The sequence below is a fragment of the Lissotriton helveticus genome, chromosome 8 (assembly GCF_964261635.1).
Source record: "Lissotriton helveticus chromosome 8, aLisHel1.1, whole genome shotgun sequence".
NCBI lineage: Eukaryota > Metazoa > Chordata > Amphibia > Caudata > Salamandridae > Lissotriton > Lissotriton helveticus.
This window is the reverse complement of record NC_136069.1, coordinates 1,144,883,601-1,144,911,278: the sequence shown is the minus strand read 5'-3', so window position 1 is coordinate 1,144,911,278 and position 27,678 is coordinate 1,144,883,601. Positions and strand designations below refer to the sequence as shown.

The following is a 27,678-nucleotide window of genomic DNA, read 5'->3' as shown; positions in this document are numbered from 1 at the left end:
TGGCTGAATGGAGATTCCCTGACCCCCCATTCACTACTCTCCAGAACATTCTGTGATCTCCTGTTATAAGGGACTTATTAAGCTCCTCCCATTGATTTACCTCCCATTCCGTTTTGGCATGGGCAAGTAATTTTTTATATACCCGTCTACTTTCTCTTACCTTCCCTCCGCCTAGGCCCTCCTTAATATTTCTGAGAAGTTCTCCTTTTGCCTTTTTGCAGGCTGTGTTGTACCACGAGTATTTGTTTGGTTTCCCCCTCCTCGGGTTTTGTGTATTACTAAATAGGATGGGGGCAACACCCTTTATAAGATCCTCGTGTATTCACATTATACAAGGTTTACTGGTCGCCAAAGAAGCTAGCAAAGATGGATGGCGGTAAGAGGAGGTACTGTCCGAAGTGTGCTCTGAAGAATGCAGATGATGTTTACCTTTTATGGCAGTGTCCAGCTATCCAGTATTTCTGGCAGGAAGTGGGGGAAGTATATTGACCAGAATATTGGGGATAAGCATCAAGGTAAGTGTTCCTTTAATTATTTTTTGGACACTGGATGGAGAGGAGTTTCACTTGAGGAAGCTTAGAGCTCAGGTCATTTTCACCTTAATAGTTATTGCACGGAGAGAAATCTGTTTAAAATGGATTTTGGAATTACAATCCACCTGTGAGGGATGGAACCCTCTGCTGGGCAAATTGCTAGACTCGAATGTCAATCTGGCTTGGCAAAGAGGGAAAGAATGTCGGCACCTTTTTTCTTAAATGTTATCTAAAGCAGAGTATAGAAGGGGGGAGGGGCTGTAGACTAGGGAAGTGTACATTCGAAAGTCCAAGTATAAAGACAATTTTTCACCAGCTGCTGAGGATAGTGGTGGATACAACAATCCACTCTCCAACTACTAGTTGAAGGTTGACTAAAAGATTCCATAACTAGGTGTTCGTGCCCATCCGTTTCCTTCCAGACCATCCCTAAATCATGGCTCCTACCCTTTTGTCGCAAATAAGGGCTAAAAATAAAAAATATAAAAATAAAGCAGAATGGCGCAGAGTACAGTGCAGTGGCATAGAGTGGAGTGGTGCAGAGAAGTTGCATACAGTTAAGTGGCAGAAAGTGCAGTGTTGAAGAGTGGAGTGGCATAGAGTGAAGTGGTGTAGAGTAGAGTGGTGCAGAGTAGAGTGGAGAGGTGCAAGGTAATGTGCAGTTGCATAGAGTGGGGTGATTCAGAGTGAAGTGGCGTAGAGTGCATTGGCATAAAGTGGGATAGAATAGAGTGGTGCAGAGTAGAGAGCAGTGTCATAGAATTCAGTGCCATAGAGTTCAGTGACAGAGAGTGCAGTGTTGCAGAGTAGACTTGTAGAGTGCAGTGGTGTATAGAGAGTGGTGTACAGTGCATTGGCGTGGAGTGGCCTAGACTAGTGTAGAGAGCAGTGCCGTAGAGGTCATTGGTGCAGAGTAGAATAGAGTGACATACAGTACAGTAACATAGAGTGCAATGGTGTAGAATGCGGTGGCGTATAGTGCAGTGATGGAAAGTGTTTCAGAGAAGAGTATAGTTGTGTAGAGTGCAGTGGTGCAGAGTAGACTGACGTAGAGTGCAGTGGCGTAGAGAGCATTGATTTGGAGTAAAGTAGTGTAGAGCGCTTTGGCGTAGAGTGCTGTGTTGCAGATTAGAGTGCAGTCGTGCAGAGTAGAATTGAGTCGTACTGAGTGGAGTGGCACTGAGTGTAGTGGCACTGAGAGCAGTGGCGTAGAGTAGATTGTTTCAAAGTAAAGTAGAGTGGTGAAGAGTGCATTGGCAAAGAGTGCAGTGGTGCATAGTAGAGAGTGTATGGTAGAGTGCATTGGCATGCAGTGGTGTAAAGTAGAGTGTAGTGGTGTCGAGTGATTTAGTGCAGAGTAGAGTGCAGTGGTGCAGTGTGCAGTGGTGCGGAGTGGTACAAAGTAGAGTGGAGTGGGATAAAGTGAAGTATGAATGGTGTGGTACATACTGCCATTACAGACAACACATCTTCAATTGCAATAACTATTACATTTGCAAAGAGATACAGTTTTACTGATAGAATTATACAGCACACAAATGATAATGTGTGGAAATGTCATCACCTAGTGTAGTAATGTGTTTTACATGACAACATTTGTTTCCACCAAACTTCTGAATTATCAATAAATGTGCTACGTTTGTGCTTTTCTAATTCTGATATATTCTGAAATATCTACACAGTTCATTTACATACATTTAAATGCTGTTGTATGCTAGAAAAGAAAATAACTGCACAACCTTCCTCAATCAGTCTACCAGTAGCCTGCATGATTGTCACATAAACTCTATCACTTTGAAGGTAGAGAAAGAAAAGTAAACACCAAGCTTCCTGGAAAACAGAGCCTGGCATTTGACCTCTGTCTCTAATTGCACAGCAAATGTGACACAATAAGAACAAGATTTAAAGGCTTGTTTACAGAAATCCAGTACTGGTGGAAGAATACAGTAAATAGGGTTTGGGAAACGGAAGAGGCAAAATGAAGCCGGACTGCCTAAAACAAATAACAGCATCAAATAGAAAGCAAGCAAATGTGAATTGCAAACCACAAAGCCAATGGTAAGCAATGGGTGGCATGCATTCCAATGGAAGCTTTCCGATTGTCCTCAAGATGTTGTTAGGAAACCAAAGAGCTGCACTATCTGGTAGACTGTAATCTAAAAATCTCACACATACACAAGTCAGGCATCCTATCTCAATTATTCTATGCATCGTTCAAACAAGATGTTGTACTTGGAGATGCCTGTTTTTCTTTTATAATTTTAATGAAGGCAAGTTTCAGAGTAAAGAAATACTAGCAATGGTACACTGTCTTAAAGTCAAAGAGTGTCTTATACAAACAATTTATATTTTGACTCGGTAACTCAGTAACGTGACAGTATTCAACGTTAGTCTGTCAAATTTTGATTGGCTGCTATTTCAGACAGCTACTTTAATGTACGTTTTTTTAGAGCTGCAAAATGTGAAGAGAAGCTGGAAAAGTAAAACCATGGTGAGCATGGAGATGGGCTAAGTGACACCTGTTTGTGAATGGTTCTCAATTACACATTGGTTGTAGTTTACCTGACCGGGTAATTACTGAATGCAATAAAGTCCACACCAGTGATACATTTCGGCAGGATTGACCGGCAAACATTTATTTGTGGAAAAAGAGCTGGTAAATTCCAGGATATCAATTTTTATGCAAAAAGCGCCAAAATCAGCATTGTATGCCTCACAATTGGCTAACCTTTTAAAAGGTACTATTTATCACACTGGTTACTTTAGAAACCCTGGGGTATCGCTTTTTAAAGGCTGCAATAAATATTGCCCACTTCTCTGGAATGCTTGTCACTGGGGCCTTTAGTGTGTAGTTGGAGTGAGTGTTGCCTCCTTACACTACACACACGCACACACGCACACACACAGTACTTCAGTACTGCCCATTATCAGTGGCCCTACTACTTTTCCATGACACCTTGTGTGCCCCCATGAAAACCCATTTCTAGTAATGCGACTGTTGCATGTAAATTGTTCAACAGTTCACTCAAGCCTGAACTCCCACCTGCAAGAACTAAGAGCTGCATAAAGATGGGAAAAGGTGAATGTTTGCATAGGCCCGGAGCACGTTGAGTGCTTGCATAGGCCCAAACTTGGCTGAACAAACTATTAACAGGATTATATAGTGTCTTGAGATTATGTGTGCTAGGACCCTTGAGGTTCTGGGCAGACTCTAATCAGGAATTACATAATCTGCTGGGAAGAGATAAGATGTTGTTATAAAAGTTATGATGCAATGCATGCACTGTGTGGCTGCATATTGAAGAATAAAGACGTCTGTTGCAGAGCTCCATGTAGGGTGTATTTCATGTGCATGCTCTGGGCTGGGGAGAATGCTACAGATTCTCTGCCTGCAGGAGGCTGAATCTTATTAGCCATCCATTCCAAAAGGCTTCAAACAAACATGCATTGATTTTTTACAAAACCCACTATCGCATTTTGTATGTGGTTGCCTTTCTAATGATGTTTTACAAAGAGTACAAATGTGCTCTATAGAGATATATATGGTGCATCAAAAGAAAAGTCTGCACCTTTCTTTGGATTCACCTAATAAAAATAAAAATTCTGAATAGCAGGCATCCTGTTTCACAAGGAAATAAACAGTAAGCAACTTAGTGAACAGGGAAGCACTATTGCAAAGGATTCATGCACTTTTTTTTTGCCAAGGACGCATATTATTGTAGTAAAACTCTTCTATAGAGCAAAACCTACATTTGGAGATTACGGGAAACTGTTAGACATATATTTCTTTGTGGTGTTCACGCAAGAGACCAATTTTGGACAAGTTGTGTGTTATACCTGCTGCCCAGCCAGTGTGAGTGTGGTGTGGAATGTTGGTGCGTGGTGATGGAGTGGAATGTTGGATGTCTGAGAGTGGGCATTGGAGTATGGGCTGAGCAGCAGGGTGGCTTCTCCTGGTGGGGCTCTTCACTACCGCTCTTCTTAATAAACCATCTTACTTCATCTACACCTGGAGTAATGGACTTCCTTTGATTACAACATTTTGCATCATCTGATATGTTGAATAGCTGTGTTGCTTTATGTGTCATTGCATGACCTGTATTTTAATACACTTGTCGGTACAAAAACTAGGAGAGTCACCAACAGCTGGGGTTTTCTCCCCTTTGGGAATACATACTTCAAATAGTGAATATAAGTAGAAAGCACTTAAAATTTGTGTTTCTAGAGCTGACTTAATTATACCTGATTGATGATTGAAGTAGGACTGCATGTCATGATGCACAATCAGACTCTTGTCCTTGTCATTCAGTATCTGCCCAGTCTCTTTTACATATTTTCTTTTTTTGTAAATGATATACAGTCCCTCAAAAACAGTTCTTGGTTCCCCTATTGAGACATTTAAAGATTAGAAGCTGTAGATCCGCGTTGTGTTACTCACAACTTCTACAGTCGAAGTTAGTCAAATGCTTAATAAAAAATGTATCTACTGCTACCCGACTGAGCAAGCTAGGGGGAACTAAATAATTGGGATGTATGTCAGTACAACGCGATCTTTTAGATCGCGGTACTTAACAACGCGGTTATTACAACACAAGTCGTTACAACGACTTGCGTTGGAGGGCGAGGATTGAGGAATATTATAATTTTATATTCCAACACCAGTCCACGTAACAGTAGGGAAGGTGTTGGAATATAAAATTACAATATTCCTTAACCAACAGCGCCATCCAGCGCAAGTCGTAGTACCGACTTGCGTTGTAATGGCAGCGTGGTAAAGGTCGTGAGGTGTAAACACCGCGTTGTAAACGACGTTTACCAAATAATTGTATTGTGATATTTTGGGAACTGAAGCTGTTCAAGAGGGACAAAGTCTAACCTTTGATGTTTACATTGCAGTAATCACTTTGTTTGTATATTTAATGATTAAGATTGAGGATTCTGTGAGAACTATTTAGGGATTTGATAACTTTATTATTCTGCCATTTTAACTCTGTTTGGAATTGTCATTGATTTTATAGATTTCAACATATTTTATTAACGTATTCTTTTATTGTTATTCCTTTTTGTATGGAAGGTGTTTCTATGGCTTCACTTGAAAACACAGATCAGGAAGATTCTGTAGCAAAAACACAGATACTAAAATGTAGACTTTCCCAATTTCAACCTTTCATTGATATCTCCTTTCAAAAATGCTCACCTGTATTGTGGAATGAGGTAAAGTTTTAATTTTTTTGTATGGCAGTATTCATGTAAGGTCGAGAATTTAGAAGTCTAAGAAATATGCTTTTCTCTCCTATGTTTTATCATGCTGTAGTTTCTGCGTGGAGTAGTAGTGAAGACACTGCCCAACACCCGGGAGTTGTGCAACCTATTTGCAGCAGAGTGAAAGTGCTAGATTTGTGTTGCTTGATGCTTGTTGTATGCTTTGTAAGAATAACTACCCTAAACGGTAAACAACGTTTACCATGAATTTTTTACTACGCGGTACCTTTACCACGCGGCCGTTACAACGCAAGTCGTTACCACGACTTGCGCTGGAGGGCGCTGTGGGATAAGGAATTTTATAAATTTATATTCCAACACCTTCCCTAGTATCCACGGGGACTGGTGTTGGAATTTAAAATTATAAAAATCCTAAATCCGCGCCCTCCAACGCAAGTCGTGGTAACGACTTGCGTTGTAGAGGCCGCGTGGTAAAGGTATGCGTTATTACAACCTGCGTTGTAACAACGTACATCCACCCTAAACATCATTATGATGCTTGCTAGAGGATTTATATCCAGTGCAAATAGTTAAGCATCAACGTGTGGAGAGTTGATTTATGTTTCTGGGCTCTGGTCCTGTAGATAAACGTGCAAACATTACAAAAGTAGCTCTGTGATGAGTTCGTACATTTTTGGTGAGTTTACATCTGCTAATTACAGTTTTCAATTCGTGAACTAATATGACTGTGATTCTCTATGTTAAAATTGCTGTACCCCTGTTGCTCTGTATATGAATATGAGAATCACATTTATTTTATTATCATGTCTGATCATTTTAAACTATCTTTTAAATATGTAAAGCACTCTGACACTCCAGGGTCTCATTAGTGAGGTACAAAAACACAATGGAATAAATAAATACATAGGGCCTCATTTATGAGGCCGTGCGTCACTTTTACGCCGCCGGTGCGTCACTTTTTGTGACGCACCAGCAGCGTAAAAAATGTGCCTTGTTGCACCATATTTACAAAGTGACGCATCTAGGTAGATGCGTCACTTTGTAAACCCCTGCGTTACATTATACCTACGCCAGGTATAATGTATGCAGGGGGGGGCGTTCTGACGCAAGAAAGGGTCATAGAAGTGACTCCGTGAAATCTATAAGATTTCACTGCACCACTTCTAGGACACAAATGCGTCAATTTCTTACGCCTGCCTCACAGCAGGGGTAAGACTGACGCAGGCCCTTTCACATGGGGTTTGCCACATGTGAAAGGACACATTGCTGGAGTTGCGTCACTTTTGTGACACACTCCAGCAATGCTTTCCTTTTGCGCCCTACAGATACGTCAGCAATACTGACGTATCTGTAACTCCTTGCGCCATGATGCGTCATACTGTAAATATGACGCATCATTGGTGTCGGAAGGAGGGCGCAGTGAAAAGTGATGCATCGCTGTTTTCACGCAGTGATGCGTCACTTTTCATAAATGAGGCCCATAGTATATTCGTGCTATGCCAGTGTAAATAAATGCGACCCAATAACACAGGCTATTTGGAACAAGTAAACTAAGAAAAACCTATCCACATTTTCTTTAACTACAATAGAAGCTGTTAAACCCGGCGTCATCCCACAGTCTATTGTTTTGTTGTGACTTTGGGGCCTCTGTTGGTTAGAATTTACACAGATGGGGCCCTGTATGGCTGTGGTGTGTGTTCTTCCCCACTAAAAATGTTACCACAGGCGTCCATCAAAGCCACCAGCCACCAGCCAACACCTGCGTCTGGTGGCTCAGTGGACTAATGCATCCACTACAGGGGCCTGTGTTCAGCCTTGTGGTCACAGGTTCAAATCCTGACTGGTCCACTTAGCCCTACATCTATCTGAGGTCTGATAAAATGAGTACCATTGAGTAGGGTAACAATAAACATCTGTTATGCAGCACCAAGCTACCTACGGGTGAACGTGTGCTTTATAAATACATGTTATGTCAAAAGAGCTACCTACTGTTCAACACATTTAATTTATGCGAGAAGCATACAGATTGGCAGTTCCTCTTTCTGAACACACCACATGGCTGCCACAATTAGAAATCAGTGAACCTGGTGACACAGTTTTGATACAACCCCTCTAGCAACACTTGGACTATTCCAACTACTGGGTCAAACCTTGGTAGAACTTGACCAATAGAATCATGCCTCATGGGCCCATTTATCTCTGTGCTGCATACAGATACACTCTCCATGTTCCTCCCCTCCCGTATGCATGGCACATTTGAAGCCCCAGACAAATTGTCATTAGCAGTAATTACTTTTTAGGAAATGTTTTACTTTCTCACACTATCAACTGATCCCTATACCCTTACCCAGACTCTGCCAAAATGAAGATTTCATAGACAAAATCCAAACTAAGATGATGCTGGTGACCGAAGAGAGAAATGTGGCCAACTTGACTTGGTCGATGTGATTAGGAAGGAACAAAAATCCAGCTCAGAACTGCTGTTTCCTTCTCTGCATTGAGACCTGCAACAAAATTGTGTGGCCCACATTATCCAGAAATGTGAAGAAATGGATGAATTTTGAACTCATCCCTTGCAGCCAGTAGTTCTTCTCTAATATAGATTATGTTTTTTTTTTCCCTGATGGGTGCCAGAAGTCATAGTGATAACTGCCGAGAATATTTGATTTCTTTTGTTTAGACTGGGGTAATGATGTTTCTCTGCCTGTCTATTATTTGTATTTATACTTCAGGGCAAACTCATTTGGAACGTTCCATACGAGACTCTCTCCTGTTTTTTCCAGAGCCATGGCTGGCTTATCTCAAGCCTATAACTTGAACTACCTTTTTGCCTTGATACTGGTTGTAATGCACTTGTACCTGGAATACAAGCAAAACAGGAATAGTGGACCTACAGCATACGTATTAGTGCTATTGAAGATTTTCTATTAATTGTCGGAGCTTATACCTTCTAATCATGGCTCTGGTGAGAACAAGCATTCTCATTTAAAAGGGCACGGACCTCTTACCCTTCTAAGTGGTAGGCATGGGAGTAAAGAGTAAGGATTTGGGAGGCTCCTGGATAAATCCAGGGGCTTTTGGACTTCTAATAGGAGTAGTGATCAGTCTTAAAGCCTATTTGTTAGACCTGTGAGTCTCAGGGTGGTCTTCTCCCAACTTTTTGCCGTCTCGCCATATGACTCTGAGCATTTTACCACTACTAACCAGTGTTAACACGAGTGTACTGTCTCCGGTAAACAGGTAATATTGGCTTAAACCCAATTGGTTTATTTAATTTACTTATAAGTCCATAGTAAAGTAGAACTATATGTATCCAGGGCTTGTATATTAAATATTACTAGTGGGCCTGCAGCACTGATTGTGCCACCTACTTTAGTGGCCCTCTAAACATGTCTCAGGCCTAACATTGTATAGCCTGTTTGTGAAGTTTAAACTGTCATTTTGACCTGACAAAATTACCCTTTTACCAGGCCCAAACCTTCCTTTTTAATACATATAGGCCACTCCTACGGTAAGCCCTGTACAACCCAGAGGGCAGTGTGCAATGCGTTTGAAAAGAAGGGCATATACTTTTAAGTTGTACATGCCCTGGTAGTGAAAAACTCTTACATTCATTTTTCACTACTGCAAGGCCTATATCTCCCATGGGACAACATTGGGATTCATTTATAAGATTTTATAAACGTAATTTGAAAATGGGAACAGATAATTAATACATGTTTGCGGTCCCTGGAATACTAATTTAAAATCCTAACTTATTGTGAAGTTATATTTCAAATTATAATTCTGAAAATGCCACTTTTAGAAAGTTGGCATTGTCTTGCAATAACCATTTGGTACCTGCAGCCTGCCTGGGCCACATGACTGGGTATAGTTGGCAGTTAGGCTTTGCATATTCCTCCTAGACCGCCACACACAATGGGAGCCTAGGTGTGACTGAATGGTGTGACTGAATGGGCCATAACTGGCAGGATGGGAGAGAGGAGCTGGACACAGCCCCACCCACACTTGAATAGGCTGTGTCCTGTCTCCACACAAAGGGCCTAACAACCCTGCTTTTATCACTTCAGCCAGTTTGGAGCCTGGGCAGAGGAGATAGGGAATTTTTTTACAGTTTAAAGGCACTGTCTAGAAGCATTTCCCACCTTTCAGAACCAGGGCACCAGAGTATAAAATAAGGACCTCAGACACCACCACTTCAGTACACTTCTAGACTTGTGAATACCCTGCCAGGAAGAAGGACTGCTGTGCTGGTGAAGGACTGCCACATTGTTGGACTCCACTCTGGTAGACTCCTGCTTTGCAGTGCTGACTTGCTGCCCCCTTGTCAGGTAAGAACGACAGGATCTGCATCGCCTGAACCCAGAACCCAGAGTGACTCCAAGGGCTAGTTGGCTGGCCTCCTGATCTGAAGCCTCAGGGACACAATAGGCTTCTAACAACCTTGCACCTGTGCCTAGACTCTGCCATCTGTGAGTCTACCCGCCAAGGTGTGCCACCCCAGTCTTGGATCCTTGAAAGTAGGCTTAGTGTGCTTTTACAGCCCCTGTGGATCTAGTGGAACCAATGCACTTCCTCTGCTGTGCGGTACCACTCCAAGCAGAACCGACGCATCTCAGCTATGCACAGATTAGACCCAGCGCAAAGACCTGCATCAGCACCGCAGCTTGCATTGCCTTCAGAGCCACTGCAGCATGACTCATCCTCTTTGCAGGCCCTTGCATCTCTCATCTAGGGCAGTATCGACGAGGATGCCAGACTCCACATCTCAGGCTAACGGCTCTTCCAAACTGATGCATCGCCCTGACTGCGCGCTGCATACCTGACCTGACTTCGAATCACAAGCCCCGTCTATGGAATCTTCGACATCAACACAACAGGCCCTCGCATCACAGCCTTCTCACATCTTGGAACTGACGCATCGCCTCCACTGAACAATGCATCTTCGACTCGGATCATGCAACGCCCCACAAACCAGGATTCAATGTACTTTTGTTCAGCTGGCCTAACTAGGTCCTGGTAGCTGGCCCACGCTTCATCGTGATCATTCTGAACTTGTGATTTTTTCCTGGTCTGGCACAACCATATATCCACAGCGTTATTAGTGCATATTACTGGTTATACTAATTGGATTTTTGTCATTTTGGTCTTGCCTTATTAAAATCTACTCTATTTTACTAACTCTTGTCTGGGCTCTTTTTGGGGAATGTTTTTCACTGTTTAAAGTGTTGTAGAAATACTTTACACATCGCCTCTAAGTTAAGCCTGACTGCTCTGTGCCAAGCTACCAAGGGGGTGAGCACAGGTTAATTTGGGGTTTGCTTGTGTCATACACTGACAAGGATTGTCCCTTCTACCTGATCAGGGTTCACACCCCAGTCAACCACTAACCCAATTTCTTATACTATTAATGTTGATTTTCTACAAAACTTTGCAGAATGCTAAGAGGGTGATACTATATTATTACCTCCATCTGTTTTGGGGATGTTGTTGATCCTTTATTGATGTCTCCCTTTTGTAAAATGTAACCATGGAGTTGATCCAAGAGCCATTATGTGCCTGTTCTGTAACTGATGTACAACAAGTTTCTGCCATGTTTTGCCCTAAAAGAGTGTGTGGCTTTCGTCTGAACCTTGGTCCCCTACATATACACGGTCAACAACTACATCATGTCCATAAGTGTCTGGCTGAGTGTTTATGATAGGGTAAGAAGCCATAGGGTTATGTGAAAAACAAACCAATTGGTACTTATCACTCTGGATTGTAGAACAAGGATAAATATCCTGATTGGGTGTAATCAGTACCTACACACCAGAAACCACTGTTAAGATTCAAAATCATCATCACTTATTACTGCAAACCTACATCCATACATTAAAAGAGACAAGCAATAAACTTAGGTAGCTCCCAATACAAAAGCACAATGTTGTTTAGCACTCACAACCATTTCTGCTAAAAACCAGCACAGGGTAGTGACTAATTAACCCACTCCACAGTGCAAATGTAAACACAGCATGAATGTGAAAAGACCAACTGTCTCTAGAAAGACATATCAGGCTCACTCTAGAATATATGTAATTGAGGGCGTGCCATTTTGAAGAGTAAGCCTCTATATCAAGTCCTTACTATAAATGTGAACCTTTATTTGGTTATTAGTTATTTAACAGCAAAGATTAAATAATCCCATTCAGCTCCCCCTTACCCTTACCATCAGTTAATAAAGAGTCCAAAAATATTAGGTCTACCCATCTGTCCCCTGAATGACAGTGGGATCAAACTCAGCGCTCCTTTTTGGCTCTAGATCCGTTTGCATCTCAGGCGTCATGTCTGCCAAGAGATGTGATATTGGATGTAATCTGCTGAGGTTGTCATCAAATGCAAAGCTCCTTCACACACAACTCTAGTCATGTAAGGCCTTTTGGGGTCTGGCCTGGAGACAGCTTTAGCTGTCGGCCAACTCATGTTTTCTGAACAGTGAATACATTAAAATACATATACTTTACATAGAGAAAGTGACTTTGGGACAACCTTTGTATGCCATTTGTTAGTTTCAATGTCAATGAAAAAGTGGATAAGCCTACATGGGCAGTACATTTAGTATGGGAGTGGATGTGTTCTTTTTCACTATTGGCTTACCTTTGCATTTCCTGTTTCTTTTAGACAAATGTGATTAGTTGGTGTAACTGTCTCTTATGTTGAGTGACTATGTTTTGCCTGTGCACTTCAACGTAGTATTCGATATGCTCTTGCCTGAAGTATTCATTACTTATTTTTTTTGTAATTATGTGTTGGAGTAAATACATTTGTTTTTGGATATATATGTAAATATGTGTGTAAATAATATATCTTATCCAAAAAAGAACACAATACTTGGTGCACCCCAAGAACTCTTAATCCAATGTCTTTACTTTTTGCCACATGGCGACTAAACATGGTGTAGCTGTGGTGTGGCAAAATTAAAGACGCTGGAGAAAGAGTCTTGCAGTGCAGCAGTATTGTGTTCTTTTTGGATAGTATTTATTGGACGGCTCTGTCCCCCTCCCCAACTGGCACCAGCTGACAGAGCATGCTTTCAAATTTTTTAAAGAAACTGCAGTGCATGATTATATATATTAATATATATATTCAATGAAAAAACAAAGGTTAAACCTTTGTTATAGTTAGGAAACTTTCTTTATTTTTCTATACAAACCAAACGTGAAATACACAAACAGAATTATAACTGTCGAAGTTCCATACACAGTGTATTCAACTCGGTAGCCACACTTCATTAACTATAACTCGCCATTCTACCATGCACTGTGTTGTCGCAAAAGACTTGATTTGCCATGTCATAACTGTTCTTTTAAATACTATTATTTTACATGGTATAAGTGAGATCATATAAAACAGTATGAGCAGAGCATGGAGAAGTTGTGACTTATAGTTGATGTAGTTTGGGTACCAATTTAAATATTCTGAGTATGGAGTTGCACAAGTTATAACAATTTGAAGGTGTTGGGTAAATTATAAATTACATTTATAAGTTTATAAATGTTATGTTTTCTGTGCGTTAACTTTTGCTTGTAGCTAAAGAATAAATAAAGTTATATTAACTTAAAGGTGGTGCATAAATTATGCATTTACGGTATAACTAGAAATGAAGAATTTCTAATGTCAGTGTTTCTGTGTTTCAGGTTTAGTTTGTATCGAAAGAATAGATACAGTTTTCCCAACAATAACAAAGGCTATATTCCAAATGAAAAACACGTCCATCATCTTTTGCGAATGTGAGAACAGTTAGCAATATCTATATATGATCCACATATGATCCACAGAGGGTACCAATGTAATATTGCCATTGATGGGTTCTAGTAATATCAGCATAATAAATCAAAAGTCCATGAGTTCCATAGGTCAAGTGGTTTGTAAGTGTCACCAGAACCCCAAGAAAGCAGTATAGCACAATATTACATATTAACTGTTATTTTCATATATATCTTTTTTATTTTTAAGTACATAGATTGAAAGGCTGGTTTCTTCGAAGTGCAGCTAACAATGGCCACCGATTGAAATTAGAATGTTTAGGTTTTGTTTACCTTTCATGAATACATTCTTGAGAAAACAAAAGAGAATGGTGAGGACCAGTGGAATTGTGTGATTGTGTTCCTGCTGTGGTTATCACAAAATTATGGATCCACCATATTTGCCATATAATTTGATCCTCTGTTGGCAAATTTCACCCCAGTTTTTTTTATTGTATCTAAAATGGATGAAAATAATACTACTGTCTCTTTCACCTCATGGTTTACAATGTCACCAGAATCCATCGATGTTGCATATTTTGCCAAATATTTTAGATAACCTTATCACATTATTTGCTACTCCAGGCCGCATAATCCTCACACTGTTAAAATTAGAGAAAGAGAGAGAGAGAGAGAGAGAGAGAGAGAAAGAGTGTATAATATCTATATGAATTATTTCCCATAATTCACAGTGCTGAATTAATTTGCAGGAGATTTGTTTTGCCTAAATAAATATTTAACACAACATTTTTCTTTCCTTCAGTGCTGATAAAAATGTGCTTTCACAATTACAGTGCTGCTCTTGGAACATTAATCAGCACACCTGACAAACTCACCCTTGCAGGCCCAGCCTTGATGCAAACATCTACCAATGAATCCTTCCCAGTGCGTGAAAATAAACATTCTAAAAGCAGAACCCTGTCAGCAAAGAGTTAGACTGGTCCACTTTGCATTTTATTTTATTTCTTTTTATGTGTCTTGTTAAACCTAGCCTGGAGCATCAATGTGATACAAACAGAAAACACATTTTAGGATGCAAGTTTTTAATTTCCATTCAGTGCGCTTTTTTGAGTAAATGTTGATGTATAATAATACAAATTGTTGCATAAACGGCATTTTAAATATTAGCACAGTATCCCCAGCAAATACACACATTTCACAAAATGTGATAGAGATATCTACAGCCTCAGGCAAACTATGAACAATATACTGGTGACCCTTGATTGCTCTAAATCTTTCTAAAGAGTGCTAAAATCAAAAAATGTATCATGTAATATAAAAACACATAAAGGGTAATACCGTCCTATATTACTATCTCGCGGTTCAGGCATATTTATAAAATGTAAATGTCACCACGAACCCTTAACTTTAACATAGCCCCATATTACGCAGTTACCCGTTATGTGTTCTCCATATAATACCTCACACACACACATATATTTGTATGTGTGACAATGATACATAAACCTAACCTAAGGTGACTTTTACTTGTTTGTGTTTTAGGAAAACCTGATAGGAGCATGAAAGTGTGGACATTTCGGATACATGTTTATTTGAAAGTTTATTTAATTATGATATCCATGAGTATGGAGACTGTGTTCAAATAACTGAATAACAAGTAGTGAGTTACAGGAGTGGCACAGGTCTGTGGCCACCTGCAGCAACCAAGACTCAGAGACGAATGCATAGAATGCGCCTCAGAGCAGTATGGGGCAATATATCAAAATCGACCATGTGAAAACAATCACCTTTTCCCTGTAAACAGATAGATGCATATAATGAGAGCACACACCCAAGCGAAGATTAATTTGGAACAAACTTTTTTTATAAGGAAAACTTTAAATATGCTTCACGAGTTCTCTCCTTCTGCAGCCATGTGTGGATATAATGTGAAAACACAGGCAGACTCGTGCATTTTCATATTATGTGGAACGTTAAGGAAACGTGTTTCACAGTAGTGTAAGCTGCCAGTGGTACAGCCTTCGTTGTATTTGTGTAGATTCATTTAGATTTTAATGGTATTTAACAATAGGTTAGATACATTTAATAAACGTGAAACGAAGTTTGCGCACCTTTTTTTAAATTTAAAAATGGTTTCAGGGTCCGTTATTCAGGGGGGTGATTAAATGAAACATGCAGCCCATGGCACACAGTTATACATAGACGTTAAAATATGTTTCACTGTATTTAGTACACACCTACAAATGCATATGTGTGCCGTTTTATGTATTTATGTATTCTCCTGTTGTGTTTTTACTCGTTAACCATAAGTGGGTAACCGTATCTGGCTTCAGGTCCTGGACAGCGCTTTGCTCCAAGCCCTGGCCGGCGAGTACCGAGAGATGTCGGTCTCTTAACAAGTGGCCAGCGAGCTCCTGACTCCAGCTGCCCACAGGAGGACCAGGGGAGGGGGGGGGGGGGGGGACGAGCTCGGCACCGAGAGGAGACAACCTCATCCCGGTATTTCCATGAAGCAGGCGGGCCAGGACTCCGAGAAAACAGCAGCCTCGGATCACAGCTCTGGGCAGCGGCTGGGGCTTCAGCACCATGGACAGGGGGCGTCGGCTGCAGGGCACAGGGAGACGGCAGAACCGGGGGGAGGGGGCTTCAGCTGTAGAACACGGGGCAACTCCCAGGAGCTCCAAGACACGTGAGCTCCCTGAGAGAAGCATCAGCACCACCAGGACACGGGGAACTCCCTGACACACAGGCATCAGCAGCACCAGAACATGGGGGAGTTCCCTTATACTGGAGATTCGGGACTCAGGGGATGTCACTGCAACATGGGGACAACCTTAGGATCGGGCCAGGGAGCTCCTGGGGAAAAGAGTAACTAACAGGTGCATGATAACTCCCTGACAAGGGGGCATCACCAGCACCAAGACACGGGGGGACTCCCTGACACAGGGGCATCAGCAACACTAGGGCACAGGTTCTCCAGCTGTAAGACTTTGGGACAACCCTAGGATCCGCCATGGGAGCTCCAGGAGACAGGGCAACTAAAGGAAGAATGGAACTCCCTGACACAGGGGCATCAGCAGCACCAGGACAGGGGCAAGGCATAAGGACAGCTCTACGATAGGACATTGGAGCTACAGGAGACAAGGGCAACTATACATAGGAACTCCCTGACACAGGGGCATTAGCAGCACCAGGACACAGGGGCTCTAGCTCTAGGACACAGGGGCAAATCATGAACCCAGGTGGAGCTTCCTGACACAGGGGCATCAGCAGCACCAGGATGTGGAGGCTGCAGCTCTAAGACACAGGGGAAACTCATGAACCCAGGTGGAAATAAATGACATAGGGGCATCAGTAGAACAAAGACACATCGTACTACCTGACACTAGACTAGCAACAGAACTAGGAAACACGCACTTCAGCTGTAGGACGCAGGTACAACACACGTATAAAAGGAGAACTCCCCCGCACATGGTTATCAGAACTAGGACCCAGTGGCCACTGGTTTACACAAGGGCATCAGCAGCGCCAGGGCACAACTTCAGCTCCAGACACAGAAGCGACTACAGAACAAGGACACAGGAGAAACTCCAGGCACAGGAAGAAGTCCCTGACACAGTTGGGTCAGTAGGACCAGGACACAAGGGGTTCCAGCTCCATAACACAAGGGCAACTTCTGTACACAGGTGGATCACACGACAAAGAGGTATCATCTGAACCATGGCATAGGGCGCTCCTTTTAAGATAGAAGGATTTTCATGCAAAGATATACAATCATGAGTTTCAAGGCCCAGGGGCATTAAATCGAGGACAAAAATACCTAAACCCGAAGATGCTGAGTCATGAGTGCCAAGGATATATGCATGAGCTTCAGGACAGAAAAACTTTTGCTGAAACACAGAGGTCATGAACCCAGAAGCAGATGGGCCCTAGCTCCAAGACAGAAGACAAAGACATGAATCGTGGGTTTTAAGGCACCGGGCATTAACTCCAGGGCAGAAAGACAGAAGCTCATGAAGTACAAGGGACAGGGCATCAACTGCAGGTCAGAAGGACATACATTTAAAGACATACCATCATGACACCAGGCCCCAGGCCCTTTACTCCAGGACAAAATAACCTACACTCAAAGACAATGAGTCATAAGCCCCAATGACAAATGCATTAGCTCCAGGACAGGAGAACTTACTCCCAAAGGTACAGGTATCAGTTCCAGAACAGAAGGACAAACACTCATGACTCCAGTACACAAATGTGTCAGCTCCAGGATATAAGGACATTAACTGATAGACGTGAGCCTGAAGGCAGTAGGGCATTAGCTCCAAGACATGAGGACATTCACTCAAATACATGAATCACTAGCCATAAGGCACAGGGCATTAACGCCAGGACAGAAGGGGATATACTCAAAAACACTGGCCATAAGCTGCTAGGGACAGTACATTGACTCCATGACAGAAGAACATACATTCAAAGACTATGAGTCTAAAGCCCCAATGACAAATGCATTAGCTTCAGGACAGAACAACTTCCTCTCAAAGACACTGGATAATGATCCCAAAAGCACACAGTTATCAGCCCCAGAACAGAAGACAGACACTGAAAAACCCAATCATGAGCCCCAGGGCACAAGGCATTAATGCCAGCACAGAAAGACATACACTCAAGGACCCTAAGACACAGGGCATTAACTCCAGCACAGAAAAACATACACTCCAAAACCCGGATCATGAGCCCTAAGGCACAGGGCATTAACTCCAGCACAGAAAAACATACACTGAAATACCTGGATCCTGAGCCCTAAAACACTGGGCATTAACTCCAGCACAGAAGCACATACACTCAAAGACCCGGATCAAGAGCCCTAAGACACCGGGCATTAACTCCAGCAGAGAAGCACATACACTCAAAGACCAGAAACAAGAGCCCTAAGACACCGGGCATTAACTCCAGCACAGAAGCACATACACTCAAAGACCCGGATCAAGAGCCCTAAGACACCGGCCATTAACTCCAGCACAGAATCACATACACTCAAAGACCCGGATCTAGAGCCCTAAGACACCGGGCATTAACTCCAGCAAAGAAACACATACACTCAAAGACCAGAAACAAGAGCCCTAAGACACCGGGCATTAACTCCAGCACAGAATCACATACACTCAAAGACCCGGATCTAGAGCCCTAAGACACCGGCCATTAACTCCAGCACAGAAGCACATACACTCAAAGACACGATCAAGAGCCCTAAGGCACCGGGCATTAACTCCAGCACAGAATCACATACACTCAAAGACCCGGATCTAGAGGCCTAAGACACCGGGCATTAACTCCAGCAAAGAAACACATACACTCAAAGACCCGAAACAAGATCCCTAAGACACCGGGCATTAACTCCAGCACAGAAGCACATACACTCAAAGACCCGGATCAAGAGTCCTAAGTCACAGGGCATTAACTCCAGCACAGAAGCACATACACTCAAAGACACAGATCAAGAGCCCTAAGACACCGGGCATTAACTCCAGCACAGAAACACATACACTCAAAGACCAGAAACAAGAGCCCTAAGACACCGGGCATTAACTCCAGCACAGAAGCACATACAGTCAAAGACACGATCAAGAGCCCTAAGGCACCGGGCATTAACTCCAGCACAGAAGCACATACACTCAAAGACCCGGATCAAGAGCCCTAAGACACCGGGCATTAACTCCAGCACAGAAGCACATACACTCAAAGACCAGAAACAAGAGCCCTAAGACACCGGGCATTAACTCCAGCAAAGAAACACATACACTCAAAGACCCGAAACAAGATCCCTAAGACACCGTGCATTAACTCCAGCACAGAAGCACATACACTCAAAGACCCGGATCAAGAGCCCTAAGTGACAGGGCATTAACTCCAGCACAGAAGCACATACACTCAAAGACCTGGATCAAGAGCCCTAAGACACCGGGCATTAACTCCGGCACAGAAGCACATACACTCAAAGACCTGGATCAAGAGCCCTAAGACACCGGGCATTAACTCCAGCACAGAAGCACATACACTAAAAGACTCGGATCATGAGCCCTAAGACACCGGCCATTAACTCCAGCACAGAAGCACATACACTCAAAGACCCGGATCATGAGCCCTAAGACACCGGGCATTAACTGCAGCACAGAAACACATACACTCAAAGACCAGAAACAAGAGCCCTAAGACACCGGGCATTAACTCCAGCACAGAAGCACATACACTCAAAGACCCGAATCAAGAGCCCTAAGACACCGGTCATTAACTCCAGCACAGAAACACATACACTCAAAGACCAGAAACAAGAGCCCTAAGACACCGGGCATTAACTCCAGCACAGAAGCACATACACTCAAAGACCCGAATCAAGAGCCCTAAGACACCGGGCATTAACTCCAGCACAGAAGCACATACACTCAAAGACCCGGATCAAGAGCCCTAAAACACCGGGCATTACCTCCAGAAGAGAAGCACATACACTCAAAGACCAGAAACAAGAGCCCTAAGACACTGGGCATTAACTCCAGCACAGAAGCACATACATTCAAAGACCCGGATCAAGAGCCCTAAGACACCGGGCATTAACTCCAGCACAGAAGCACATACACTCAAAGACCAGAAACAAGAGCCCTAAGACACTGGGCATTAACTCCAGCACAGAAGCACATACATTCAAAGACCCGGATCAAGAGCCCCAAGGCACCGGGCATTAACTCCAGCACAGAAGCACATACATTCGAAGACCCGGATCAAGAGCCCTAAGACACCGGGCATTAACTCCAGCACAGAAGCACATACATTCAAAGACCCGGATCAATAGCCCTAAGACACCAGGCATTAACTCCAGGCACAGAAGCACATACACCCAAAGACCCGGATCAAGAGCCCTATGACACCGGGCATTAACTCCAGGCACAGAAGCACATACACTCAAAGACCAGAAACAAGAGCCCTAAGACACTGGGCATTAACTCCAGCACAGAAGCACATACATTCAAAGACCCGGATCAAGAGCCCTAAGACACCGGGCATTAACTCCAGCACAGAAGCACATACATTCAAAGACCCGGATCAAGAGCCCTAAGACAACGGGCATTAACTCCAGCACAGAAGCACATACATTCAAAGACCCGGATCAAGAGCCCTAAGACACTGGGCATTAACTCCAGCACAGAAGCACATACATTCAAAGACCCAGATCAAGAGCCCTAAGACACCGGGCATTAACTCCAGCACAGAAGCACATACATTCAAAGACCCGGATCAAGAGCCCTATGACACCGGGCATTAACATCCAGCACAGAAGCACATACACTCAAAGACCAGAAACAAGAGCCCTAAGACACCAGGCATTAACTCCAGCACAGAGCACATACACTCAAAGACCCGGATCAAGAGCCCTAAGACACCGGGCATTAACTGCAGCACAGAAGCACATACACTCAAAGAGCCGGATCATGAGCCCTAAGACACCGGGCATTAACTCCAGCACAGAAGCACATACACTCAAAGACCCGAAACAAGAGCCCTAAGACACCAGGCATTAACTCCAGCACAGAAGCACATACACTCAAAGACCTGGATCAAGAGCCCTAAGACACCGGCCATTAACTCCAGCACAGAAGCACATACACTCAAAGACCAGAAACAAGAGCCCTAAGACACCGGGCATTAACTCCAGCACAGAAGCACATACACTCAAAGACCAGAAACAAGAGCCCTAAGACACCGGGCATTAACTTCAGCGCAGAAGCACATACACCCAAAGACCCGGATCAAGAGCCCTAAGGCACCGGGCATTAACTCCAGCCCAGACACACATACACTCAAAGACCCAGATCAAGAGCCCTAAGACACCGGGCATTAACTCCAGCACAGAAGCACATACACTCAAAGACCAGAAACAAGAGCCCTAAGACACAGGGCATTAACTCCAGCACAGAAGCACATACACTCAAAGACCCAAAACAATAGCCCTAAGACACCAGGCATTAACTCCAGCCCAGACGCACATACACTCAAAGACCCGGATCAAGAGCCCTAAGGCACCGGGCATTACCTCCAGCCCAGACACACATACACTCAAAGACCCAGATCAAGAGCCCTAAGACACCGGGCATTAACTCCAGCACAGAAGCACATACACTCAAAGACCAGAAACAAGAGCCCTAAGACACAGGGCATTAACTCCAGGCACAGAAGCACATACACCCAAAGACACAGATCAAGAGCCCTAAGACAACGGGCATTAACTCCAGCACAGAAGCACATACATTCAAAGACCCGGATCAAGAGCCCTAAGACACCGGGCATTAACTCCAGGACAGAAGCACATACACCCAAAGACCCAGATCAAGAGCCCTATGACACCGGGCATTAACATCCAGCACAGAAGCACATACACTCAAAGACCAGAAACAAGAGCCCTAAGACACCAGGCATTAACTCCAGCACAGAGCACATACACTCAAAGACCCGGATCAAGAGCCCTAAGACACCGGGCATTAACTGCAGCACAGAAGCACATACACTCAAAGACCCGGATCATGAGCCCTAAGACACCGGGCATTAACTCCAGCACAGAAGCACATACACTCAAAGACCCGAAACAAGAGCCCTAAGACACCGGGCATTAACTCCAGCACAGAAGCACATACACTCAAAGACCCGGATCAAGAGCCCTAAGACACCGGCCATTAACTCCAGCACAGAAGCACATACACTCAAAGACCAGAAACAAGAGCCCTAAGACACCGGGCATTAACTCCAGCACAGAAGCACATACACTCAAAGACCAGAAACAAGAGCCCTAAGACACTGGGCATTAACTTCAGCGCAGAAGCACATACACCCAAAGACCCGGATCAAGAGCCCTAAGGCACCGGGCATTAACTCCAGCCCAGACACACATACACTCAAAGACCCAGATCAAGAGCCCTAAGACACCGGGCATTAACTCCAGCACAGAAGCACATACACTCAAAGACCAGAAACAAGAGCCCTAAGACACAGGGCATTAACTCCAGCACAGAAGCACATACACTCAAAGACCCAAAACAATAGCCCTAAGACACCAGGCATTAACTCCAGCCCAGACGCACATACACTCAAAGACCCGGATCAAGAGCCCTAAGGCACCGGGCATTAACTCCAGCCCAGACACACATACACTCAAAGACCCAGATCAAGAGCCCTAAGACACCGGGCATTAACTCCAGCACAGAAGCACATACACTCAAAGACCAGAAACAAGAGCCCTAAGACACAGGGCATTAACTCCAGGCACAGAAGCACATACACCCAAAGACCCAGATCAAGAGCCCTATGACACCAGGCATTAACTCCAGCACAGAAGCACATACACTCAAAGACCCGGATCAAGAGCCCTAAAACACCGGGCATTAACTCCAGGCACAGAAGCACATACACCCAAAGACCCAAATCAAGAGCCCTATGACACCGGGCATTAACTCCAGCACAGAAGCACATACACTCAAAGACCAGAAACAAGAGCCCTAAGACACCAGGCATTAACTCCAGCACAGAAGCACATACACTCAAAGACCCGGATCATGAGCCCTAAGACACCGGGCATTAACTCCAGCACAGAAGCACATACACTCAAAGACCCGAAAAGAGCCCTAAGACATCGGGCATTAACTCCAGCACAGAAGCACATACACTCAAAGACCAGAAACAAGAGCCCTAAGACACCGGGCATTAAATCCAGCACAGAAGCACATACACTCAAAGACCAGAAACAAGAGCCCTAAGACACCGGGCATTAACTCCAGCACAGAAGCACATACACCCAAAGACCCAAAACAATAGCCCTAAGACACCAGGCATTAACTCCAGCCCAGACGCACATACACTCAAAGACCCGGATCAAGAGCCCTAAGGCACGGGGCATTAACTCCAGCCCAGACACACATACACTCAAAGACCCGGATCAAGAGCCCTAAGACACAGGGCATTAACTCCAGGCACAGAAGCACATACACCCAAAGACCCAGATCAAGAGCCCTATGACACCAGGCATTAACTCCAGCCCAGACGCACATACACTCAAAGACCATGATCAAGAGCCCTAAGGCACCCGGCATTAAATCCAATACAGATGTGTCGGACCTTCACTGGTACCTCTCTGTTGCCCACTCACACTGGGCTTTAGACCTGGTGCCCCGGAGTTCCACATGCTGAACTTAAACAAGTCCTTAAAAATAGGTGGTGTTTTCAGATCTCAACAGGCGCCTGTGCTCCGGGGGGCACGTGTACCCAAAAGCATAAATTAAACCCCACTGGGAAGGGTAATTCTTGCAGTTTAGTGATGCTTATCAATGATACCTCATTGCCTTCTTGAGTAAGTACTGAAGATGAACGGAGCATACAAACGGCACTTTCTAACCAATACTTCAACCCTACAAATCTGGTATCAGGTTTGAAAGCTGCCCACAACAAGACTGCAATTTTTAAAGTGCACAACCATATATCTGACACTTATGTGGTCGGTTGTCACGTACTACTACTGGCGAGAATAAACCAAATAACGATACATTCTACTCTACAAACCGGGCGATATATCGACGTTGCAAACATATGGAAACATTTCTTTAAATGAAATGAAGCCTTTTTTTTGTTTACAGCATTTTCCATTTCAAAGCACTATAATAACAAGTGCTAGTATCATTCTATACACAATCTGCACTATGTTTCCACCTGTGAAAGTTAACATAACATGACCCAGGGCAGTTTGTTGACTGTAGGTCCATGATATATAATGTGAGCTGGGAATGTTGCATTCGTCAATTGGTTCTTTCCTCTTTCTATAATATAGGTAGGTGCAAGTAGTGGGCCTTACGTTGTAGAGTCCCGTGTCTGCGACCACTTTTAAATCCCCTTTAAGGTTCCCCTTCTCCTACTAAGCGGTGTCCTACTGACCCTCTCGCCAGCGTCACAGCAAGTGTGCCAAGGGCACTAATGCAAGAAACAATCATTTGCCCCATCCCTGCGTAGGTAGTAAACGCAGCTTTGATAAAGGGTGAAGCGGGCCCCGGTGCCGCTGCACCGGCTGCACTATGATAGCTACGCCGCTGCTCCTCGCGCGCACTGTAGTGAAACTCCCTTCAAAGTTTGCCCACCGCCCCAAAGTGTATGGGGGAAGGCACGCGGGGGCTTGCAGCTCGTACCCCAGGGTTGCGAGGGGCTTCCATCCTACCTGAGACGGCCTGCAGCGCGCACAGGCAGAAGAGGGCGAGGAAGAGGCGGAGCTCGGAGCGCGGCGGCGGCTGCTGCTGCCCGGTCATGTTTCTCGGAGTCTGTTCCCCGCCCGCCGGAGAGTGGACTTTTTATGCGCTCCTAACTCCTGGAGGCAGGGGCGCGAGGCGCGTGCCTCTGATGGGCGCAGTCATTCGTAACACAGTGCGTCCGAGAGGATGGGGACCAATCAGCACGCACCCCTTCACGCGCCAGCTCCGTCCTCATCCCTCACATCAGCACCATTTCTTTTCCAGGCTTCGATAAGAGTAGAGTGCAGAATCCATAGTGATGGCCAACTGGGATTTGAGACTCATCTCCGAGTTTTTGAGTGAAGGCTGGCGAGTAGCCCTTGGACGGGTGCTCCGTTATACGTATTGATTACTTTTTAAGAATATATCGTGTCTTTCAGACCTCCTAATGGCAGCTGCTTGAATAATATCAGCCCCACTTCCTGTGATGGAGGGAGAGCTCGCGTCTCCTGGGTCAACAGCCAGGACCAGGCAAACAACAATTGTGTAGATTCATGGAGACACCTTTCCAGACAGCACCAATCGATGTTAAGTGGATATTCAATAAATACCAAGACATCTACCTCAACTGATACATTTCCTGCTAATTGGAAAGAAAAAGCGGTGCTTTTCGGAAGGCGTGGGAGGTAGTGTGTAATTCGTAGCATCTGTTTCAGGAAAGCGCTTCCTTTGACCAGCTCAGACCAGGAACGAAATTGATTATTGAGGATTCAGGTGTGACGTGAGTTCGTGCACAGGACTTCAATAAGTGAAGACGTGTCACCTTTTAAAGTCAGGAACTTCATTTGGTGCAGCATCGGCGTCAAAGAACAGAGGGAGGTCATGAAAGGCAAAGAGAATGTTCCATAGAAGTCCTCAGTAGACAAGGAAATGGCGGGACTCTCAGGCAATTGTCACTCAGAATGTAATTAGAGATGGTAGTTGGTCTACTGGTCACAATGAGCTATGATCAGCAAGCACCCCTAGCCCAAGGAATGAATGAACTTTGTATTGTTTGATTATTTAAAATCATACAACATACACATTTAAGATGTTAGCAGTCTAAAACATTAACACGCTAGGAAAAAATAACTTGATTTTCATTTTACAACATTAAAATTTTTCTTCGGGGTTTCCTACTATTCCCACATATATAAAAACAAGCAAACACAGGCCATGGCATTGCATGCAAGAACCCTCGAAAAATGCCAAAACAAGCTTCAGTGAAAACATCTTTTAGTTTTAAAGTCCACGCTGTTTCTAAGCAGGCCCAGTTCTAGCAGGTGGGCCAGGCAGGACACATACTAAGTGCGCTTCATTTAAATAGTTTTTATCATTATAATGGCTGATGCAGGACAACAATCAGACAATACAAAATGCTCAGATAACGCTGGTGATTAATGATCCTGCTGGAGAGCAATCATTTCTCTGTTAGTAGTTTTTAAATGCAGATGAACTGTATTTTATGTGGATAGCTCAGTGGGTTACTGCCTTTGTCACAGATATTCTTGTGTTACTTGCAGTTCAGAAGTTACAATCCTAACATAGGACAGCGACCAATGAACTGTCACCAAAGAGCTGCATACAAATATGAATGGTATAGTTAGAACTTCACTTTTTTTGTTTTGTGATATAGTTAGAACTTCCCCAGTCTTTCATTATTCTAATGTTACTAAAAATGAGTATGTTTGGGCAGATATACATGTTTATCAGTAAAGCTGACCCCCATGGAATACTCTTTAAATATGGGAATTTATTTTTATATTCACTCAGAATCATCCATCCGTGCTTCCATTTTGAAAACGATTCTTTGTCCTTCAGTACTGACAGTTGTTTGTTGTTTTGTTAATGATTTTTTTTTAAAGACCCTGACCATATGTTCATGTCCCAAATTTCATGTGCTGAATACTCAATAAAAGCTGATTGTACATCTTTCCCATAGTGTAATTTAGGATTTTCTTTTAATTCTTGCAATAGCCATTGACACACTACCGTCGATGTGTTTGATTTTATTATCTTCCACACTTTTATATACTGACCCTCTCTTTCAATAAGTTGGTTAGAGACCCCAAATTCTAACCAGATTTGGGCTGCGGATGCATAGCATGGCAAGCGAAAAAGGAGCTTAAATGTTTTTAGAATGGCATTATTCAATGCTGCAGAGTCTCTACCACACAACGCTTCACTACCATATGTAATAGTTGGCAGTAGTTTTGCATTTATTACCTTTAGAAGAGGAAGGTAGCTGGATCGACCCATGGACTTTTTCAATGTTCGAAATGTCATGATTAAGCAGCCGCGGCCCGTGGAGGGAGTTGCGGTGGGGCAGAGAGGCGGGGTGGGGGGTGCTAAAAACCGGAGTATGGATAATTGAAGGTAAGTAAACAATTTAATTAATAAAATGAATTTCGTTGCGCGCCCTGCATCGCAAAATGTGATGCAGGGTACGCTACGAAATTCGTTTCATTTATTAATTTGTTTACTTACCTTCAATTATCCATACTCTGGTTTTTAGCACCCCCCCCCGCCCCGCCCCGCCTCTCCGCCCCACGGGCCATGGCTGTGATTAAGGTGTTACTTCTCCTTTCGATATCCTTCTTTTGGTGCTGAAAATTGCAGTTTTCGTCAAAAAGCACACCCAAGTATTTATATGCCTTCACTTGCTTCAGTTGCTGCTTTTGCAAAATACCATTTATGTTTATACATTTTCCGTTTCCTGTTGTTTACTTCCAATATCTTAGTCTGGCCTCATTTATTTCCATACCATTTTCCGGTGAATAGTTTGCAACTGCGTTGTAATCCTATCCTAGTTTGACTTAATAGTATAACATCATCGGCATATAACAAATTCGATATATTTTTTACGCTAGTTTGGGGGGAAAAGCG

General features: G+C 43.6%; 1 protein-coding gene across 1 annotated transcript in view; it reads right to left on the bottom strand.

Annotated features, from left to right (window-relative positions):
- Positions 1–24,831, bottom strand: part of NMS (neuromedin S) — a 307,847-nt gene extending 283,016 nt beyond the window's left edge. Inside the window, exon 1 of the mRNA XM_078656141.1 lies at positions 24,744–24,831. Within this exon, the coding sequence (XP_078512267.1) occupies positions 24,744–24,831 (88 nt within the window). The remainder of the gene's footprint in view (positions 1–24,743) is intronic.
- Between the last annotated feature and the right edge of the window lie 2,847 nt (positions 24,832–27,678).